This window comes from Helianthus annuus, chromosome 13 (genome assembly GCF_002127325.2).
Source record: "Helianthus annuus cultivar XRQ/B chromosome 13, HanXRQr2.0-SUNRISE, whole genome shotgun sequence".
NCBI lineage: Eukaryota > Viridiplantae > Streptophyta > Magnoliopsida > Asterales > Asteraceae > Helianthus > Helianthus annuus.
This window is the reverse complement of record NC_035445.2, coordinates 4,939,210-4,947,033: the sequence shown is the minus strand read 5'-3', so window position 1 is coordinate 4,947,033 and position 7,824 is coordinate 4,939,210. Positions and strand designations below refer to the sequence as shown.

Sequence of the window (7,824 nt, the reverse complement as noted above, 5' to 3'; positions counted from 1 at the left end):
TATGTACCATCTTAATTACTCATGTTAATATCAAATGCATCATGTAATAACAGGTTGCTCTCTTTTGTTAAATTAGATAAGTCAACTATACAAGTATTATTATTATTTTAAATATTATTTGTCTACAGAGTTTTGATTAAGAAGTTTGGGTTGTTTTCACAAACTTTTAAGCTTAAATTAAACTATGCTTGCTTCCACAAGCGTGTGAAATAACATATCATTTTTATGCCATTACATGAAACCTTGAGAAGGCTCACAATGTGAAGGGAAATATCGTAAAACTAATACATATAGGAAACATATCGCGCATCAACCAAACTAACTCCTTGAGATTTTCTTCGAAAGAATAAAAACGGAGACCCAAACAAGCAGCAGAAGTGCTACAGAGGGTAAGAGTGACACAGCAATAGAGGCTGCAATATGCCTGCAGAAGGAACCGTAGACGTTGCAAATCTTGGTCCATCCTGTGTGATTGTTTCCTTTGAATCCTATGTATCCTACTCCTCCTGCTGCTCCTGTTGCAGAAGCCATGATACCTAACAGCAGCTGTAACCATACACATTATTGTAATTTGTAAGTTATAGTTTATTCTTTTAAGCCAAAAAGTTAACGAAATTTGGACAATATAAGAACTTACAGCATCAAGTATCGCCAAGTGAACCTGCGTCTTTGTGGACCCTTCTGTCATCTTCACTAGAGCTAAGGCCGATAACAAACCCGTGATGACGCTGTAGAAGCAAGTAACGGACAGTGCAGCCACGTAGTATCTACATCATACCGCAAACAATGATACACTAGCTACAACATTTTAAGTCTACAGACTTTTAAGTCTGGGGTGACTTCAATTCAGTGGCAGACCTTATTTTCTGGGGTGCGAATCAAGGGTTCAACCAAAGTTTCAAGGGGTGCTATCGGGATTTTTGCCTATATAATACACAAAAAAATAAGTTTTAAAGGGGCGCCCGCCGACCCAAGGCATGCCTTGGGTCCGCCCTTGCTTCAATTTACGCATAATTAAATATTTTGTGTAGGTTCTACAATTCGTAGGATCTGAATATCTCTTATGAATCGTGTATAATTTGTTGTTAGATTATAATAATGGTGTGTATCAACAAAGATGATAATTTTCTATATATATATGTACAACTTTGGATGTGATTTTACTATTTATATTATTTTCTTTACTTTAGAAGCTTAGAAACATTTTTACACACTTATAAACAATCTGCATTAGTGCATTACACATATAGCATATGACACACCATTTATTATGGACTAGATATCCACCGGTGAAAACTTATGTTACTTATATAAAAGCCGGGGACTGGTTAAACTTCGCAGCCATGGGTATCGCGATGCCTGGGGCAACTGGTATCAACTTGGTTTGTTTAGAAGTGACCACGAAAGTGATTGCAACGAAGGCCGTTGCAAACAGCATGGCCCTTAATACCACATCAACCACCACATGGTTCTTGGCGGCACTTGCACGAGTACTAGACTTGTTCTCTGGTGCTGGTGGTGCGAGTGACTCCACTGATATTGTAGAATGTGATGGATTCACGGATGCCATAGTCACCGGAATGTATAAAAGGGTGGTTTGGTTTATGTGATACCATCTACATTTATACAAGTATTAGTGAACTTGTTTGGCATGCTAGGACGTTGGATTTTCAAAGAGGCAAATTAGAGATTGACACTATTTAGATATTTTGGCCATTTTGTCAAATTCGATATGAAAATCCAAATTATTGAGAAAACTGATTAACTATCGAAATTTTGATTTTTTTTATTATGATCGTTTTACTAGAACTAGTAGGATTTCCTGCGTTTCATGACGGAAAATTTGTCGGTATCAGTTCAGTAAGTAGTTATAGTATCGATGTAATACCAACACTCTCTAGAGCAACTAAAGAGACAAAAAATGAATAGCTGACTGTTAACGATATTGTTCAGACGGAATCGGTTTGTCATGGTACCAACACTCGCTATAGCTACGGAATCAAAAACATACTCTATTGCATATACAATTCCGTTTTCAACCAAATTTACACTGAAAAAACAAAAACTGTTACCAATCCTGATGTTCAAGCAGTATCGGTTCAGTTCCTCACGCTAAAGGAAAATTAGTAATATTTGACCCGTACAATTTAAACATATATAAAAATAAGTACATCGCAATAGTATATTTATTTAAAAAAAATACTAAAACTTAATTATAACTAGTCTTAAGTCCCCCGCGTTGCGGGGCAAGGGGCGCAAAACCGTACCACCAGTGTTTGGGGGGGAGATTGTGGGGGCTGATGTGCACAAAATGAAACATATAAATTGTATCAACTACGGTATAAAAACAACCATTTTCGGTACTAATCTTGGAAAAAGTGTGTTTCTTTGTTACTTTTGATTTTCAGGATTAAAAGAGCATAAACGAACAAAAGGAACAAATTAACGACGAAAACCAGCAAAATACGAAGAAAGAAAGTTGATACACTATACCGACCCTCCAAGTTTCACCCCAAAGACAAAAACAACAGACCAGAACCCAAGCACGGGGTCGTGCCTGCCGGGCATGGGGTCGTGCCCTACTTAAGATTCCCAGAAGATAAAGACAAGCAGAAAACGACAAGGGACATGGGGCCGTGTCTCCTCGACACAGGCCGTGGTCAACTCACAATTTTGCAAATCTGGATTCATACAACAAGCACAAGGGCCACGGGACCGTGCCGTTGACACACGGGGCCGTGTGTGCAGATGGGCTGACAACAACATTAAATGAAGACAGAGAAGGAGAAGGACACGGGGTCGTGCCCACCATGCACGGGCCGTGTGAACCTACTGTTTTCAGCTATAAAGGAGGTGCTTGGCTCACTTGCTACTTATCCCTTGGGAAACCAATTCACTCATTTATACCACCACAACACCATCATCTTCCACCACAATAGTTAGAGTTAGAAGTAGTCTCGGGATCCAAGATCGATAGTAAGAGCTTTCGTCAAACTATGGCCATGCTTGGCTAATCTCTTACATTACTTGGTGAAGACGAAATCTTTTATGTATTACTTTTGATTTCCAACCTTTGGTCACTTTTTATTTGGGTATGTATTAATGACTCTAATAACTAGTTTATTGTATTGAAAGTGAATATTATCCTATCATCTCTTCATGTTTTGTTGATTTACTCATTTGTGTCTTTACTGTCAATATAAAGCGTATTAACTGCCTGGAAGGGGGTTAGAAGGGTGGTTTGGGTAAATTTTTTGCCTCGTTCAGTGTATAGATCCTGCGAGGACTTGATTCAAGCTTATTGGGACTTCCTTTGAGGCAGATAGCATCAAATCGGGGGAAGTAAGAACGGCTTGAATCCCTTTTAAAATAAATTACTATTAAAACTTTAAACCGGCCTTGCGAGACTGTATCCCTGATAACTCAGACCAGTAATTATCTTTCAATAATCCGGCCTTGCGGGACTGTATCCCTGCTGACTCAGAACAATATGGCTGAGGGTAGCGTTGCCTACAAAAGAGGGACATGTCACTATAACTAAAATATTCTCTTAAAAAACCCAAAGTGTGGAAATCATCAAAGGATACTTAAAAGATGAGTCGGAACCAAGTGATTCTTTCTTGTTTATTTGTTTCTTTTATTACTTTAGTTTCTTTCTTTATTTTACATGTTTGAAAACCTTTTCTCAAAATTTGGGTCGATTAGACGTTGACGGTAAACCGATATTAAAAGATCTTGTGTCCTTGGACGACCTCGGTATCTTTCCATCACTACACTACGCCAACGATGATTTAAAGCTTGATAAAAGAGTAAAAAAATACCTAAAAATATATCAAAAATCCGTACACTCGCATCACGTCAGGGGCGTAAGACGGTGCTAACCGAACGATGATCAAATCGAGAAAAAAATGTAAAACAAAAACACGAATTTCTAATATCAAGTGACTCATGTGAACTAAGACGTAGATGACACTAAATTTACATCAACAACTTTATTAAAATTTAGGAGTTGTATTATAACTTTATTAAAGTTTAGGATTAGAAAAGTAAAGTGATAAAAAATAGCAAAACAATAAATAATTAAACTAAATAGGGTGAAAATAAAAGTTTACAATAAAAGACAATATAGACTAAAAGACGAAATTGTTGTTATTCATTGGAATGTTATAAATTAATGCATATATAAATTATAATTTATTTATTTGTTTGTTTTCCATCATAATTTTGATTTTCGGATTCACATATAGATACTTTAGTTTAATTAAAATATATTCAATAGCCACCGTCTTTAACCATAAGAAGTGTATTTAAAAAATAGTTAGAAGCAACAAATTATTGTACCAAAAGCTTGAAAATATGTGCAAGTTATAAATAGTTGTTTTCTCCTCACAATCAAAGTTTAACATGAATTTTGGAGTAAATTACGATTTTGGCCCATGTGGTTATATCACTTTTACCTTTTTAGCCCAAAAAGATTTTTTTAACATCTGAGCGCTCAACGTCTTTTTTCTAACCCTTTTGGGCCCCTAACACTAACCCCACCCATTAAATGTTAGGGGCCAAAATGGTTAGAAAAAAAGACGTTTGGGACCAAAAGGGTTAGAAAAAAAAGACGTTGAGGACTCGGATGTTAAAAAATTCTTTTTTTGGGTTAAAAGGGTAAAAGTGATATAACCACAGGGGACAGAATCGTAATTTACTCTAAATTTTGTTAAAAACATTAAATAGAAAGTTAAATGTCCTTCTTGTCCCTGTGGTTTGGGCCATTTTACCAGGTTAGTCCAAACGTTTCATTTTTCGCTTGTGGGTCCAAAAAGGTTTCATCCTTGCCATTTTAGTCCACTAGGTTAACTTCATCTATTTTTTCTGTTAACGAGATGGGCAATTCGGTCATTATTGCTACCAGGTTACGAGGTAGGGCATCTACATGGTGGCAATAATTGAAGCTAACACGAAATGGACTCGGGAAGTCAAGAATCGTGACGTGGACCAAGATGAGAAAGAGCTTACGGTCTAACTTTTTACCTTATAATTTTCAAAGATTAAAGTACCAACGTCAGCAGAATTTAAAATAAGGAGCCAAATCAGTTGATGATTATATAACCGAGTTTTACCAATTGATTGCTAGGAACGATATTCAAGAATTGGAAGAACAACTTGTTTCTCGATATATTGGAGGTCTAAGGGCTCAAATCATGGAGTCTGTGAATCTTTTTGACCCGTTAACCATCCAATCGGCACACCAACGTTTGTTAGCCTTTGAGAAACAAAATCGTCGGGTAAGTGGTTCATATTCTCATGCCCATGCTGGAGGAATTTTTTAGTCGGGTAGTGAGGCACCTCGTGGTGGGCCTAACCAGCAAAGGCCGGGGGTTAACAATCTCGGGCCAACTTTTAAGGGGGCTAGTAGTAATAGCTCGAAGGGTTTCAATTGTGGTGAAACGGGCCATCGACAAGCTGAGTGTAAAAAGGTTGGTAAGCGACACTTGTTTGTTGAGTCTGAGGTTGACCAATATGAAGATTATGAAAATACCCCAGTGTATGATGAAGAACCTGAATATGAAGAAGAGGTCGTGACTGGTGATGGGAGGGTGAACCTGGTAGTCAAGCGTTCTTACTATACACCAAAGGCAGGTGGTGATGATTGGCTTAAGCATAACATCTTCCACTCAACGTGTACCATTTTGGGGAAGGTTTGTATGTTTGTTATTGATTCTGGAAGTTGTGATAATTTGATATCTGAAGAGGCAGTCCAAAAGTTGGTTTTGAATACAGAGAATCACCCAAGCCTTATAAGCTTCGATGGCTTAAAAAGGGAGGTGAATTAACGGTATCCAAGAGAGCCCTTGTTCCTATTTCTGTTGGGTCCACATATAAAGATGATGTTTTGTGTGAGGTGGTCCCTATGGACGTATGTCACTTATTATTGGGTAGACCTTGGGAGTATGAGCATAATATAGAACATAACGAGCGGTCCAATACTTATAGCTTTTTGTTTGGTGGTGTGAAGATAACTCTTGTTCCTAACACGCCTAAGTAGTTAATCACAAAACATTTGGGCACTCTGTTAACCATTAGTCAGTTTCAAGATGAGTTGGAGGAAGCAGACATTTTTTTTATTTTGATACGGAAGCCAGTGCCCGAGTAAGTCGAAATTCCTGAAGCTATGGTTCCGCTATTTGAGGAGTTTGTTGATGTTTTCCCTGATTATTTACCTGTCGGATTGCCAACCTTATGAGATATCCAACACCACATTGATTTGGAACCAGGGACCCAGTTACCCAGTAAGCCCCATTACAGAATGAGTCTAAAAGAGCATAAGGAATTACGTTGGCAGGTTGAAGACTTAATTTCTAAAGGGTACGTTCGAGAAAGCATGACTCCTTGTGCTATTCCAGCTTTGTTAACTCCAAAGAAGGATGGAACATGGCATATGTGTGTTGACATTAGTGCAGTCAACAAGATCACTTTGAGGTACAGGTTCCCAATCCCATGACTTGATGATTTATTTGACCAGATTAGCGGTGCCACTATTTTCACAAAACTAGACTTGAATAGTGGGTACTATCAGATTCGACTCAGACCTGGTGATGAGTGGAAAACAGCCTTCAAGACTCGTGAGAGGCTGTATGAATGGTTGGTGATGCCTTTTGGTTTATCCAACGCCCCTAGTACGTTTATGCGTATCATGAACCAATTATTCAGGCCCTTTATTGGTAAATTTGTGGTCGTCTATTTTGATGATGTCCTTATTTATATCCCTGATTTTAATGAGCATGTGAAGCTTGTACGGCAGATTCTGACCTTGCTCAGTAGGGATAACTTGTATGCAGCCAAGAAGAAGTTTGTCTTCATGGTCCCTCAAGTCCTGGTTTTGGGTTATGTTGTTTCTGGTGACGGCATACAGGTGGATGAATCTAAAGTAGCAGCTGTTAATCAATGGCTAACCCCAACAACAATAACTGAAATACACAATTACCATGGTCTTGCTTCATTCTATAGACGGTTCATTCGAAATTTCAGTTCCCTTATGGCACCAGTGACTAACTGCGTGAAAAGGAAGACTTTTATATTTACTGAGGAGGCTGAATCGGCTTTTCAGTTAATCAAGGAAAAGCTTACAACAACGCCAATTCTAGTGTTGCCAGATTTTTCCCAAGTTTTTGAGTTACACACGGATGCCTTGCAGGGTGGTATTGAGGCAGTCCTAAGTCAATGGGGATGTTATGTCTCCTATTTCAGTGAGAAGTTGACAGGACCAAAGTTGCTCTATAACACTTATGATGTTGAATTCTATGCAGTGGTCTAGGTTGTGAAACATTCACGTCATTATTTGTTTCATAATGAGTTTGTTTTATTTACAGACCATGATTCATTGAGGCATATTCGCAGTCAAGATAAAGTATCACATAAGCATGCACGGTGGATGGCTTTTGTAACACCTCGAAAATTCATGTCCAATATCATATCGACACGTGTCATGAACTTAAAACGTGTAAAGGATTGAATTAGAGGGACTAAAGTTGACAAACAGAGAAAGTATGTGAATATAAGGGTTCAAAATGTCAACAATAGATAAATATATCTTTTAATAACCCTACAAGATGTTTATACCCTTAAACGAATAAATCATGGATCATACGAAGCTAATTGTGAAAGAAAGTGAGGAATTACAAACTGCAGGGGCTAAATGTGTCAACATGTTTAAAGTTTACCTCTGAGTGATCTTTTAGCGGACCCGAAGCTTTGTAATGATAAATTATACTCACAAGAGTGTGTGATAAAAATTTCACAAGGTTTCGATTAAGTATGAGAAAGTTATGA

The 7,824-nt window shown here is 37.9% G+C and overlaps 1 protein-coding gene across 1 annotated transcript; it reads right to left on the bottom strand.

Annotated features, from left to right (window-relative positions):
- Window positions 1-232: 232 nt before the first annotated feature.
- LOC110900404 (CASP-like protein 1) lies at window positions 233-1,573 on the bottom strand. Its single transcript, XM_035982116.1, has 4 exons — window positions 1,319-1,573; window positions 1,215-1,225; window positions 638-767; window positions 233-546 (listed from the first exon to the last, which is right to left on the bottom strand). The coding sequence occupies exons 1-4, from the start codon at window positions 1,568-1,570 to the stop codon at window positions 319-321; spliced, it is 621 nt and encodes a 206-aa protein (XP_035838009.1). The 5' UTR covers window positions 1,571-1,573; the 3' UTR covers window positions 233-318.
- Between the last annotated feature and the right edge of the window lie 6,251 nt (window positions 1,574-7,824).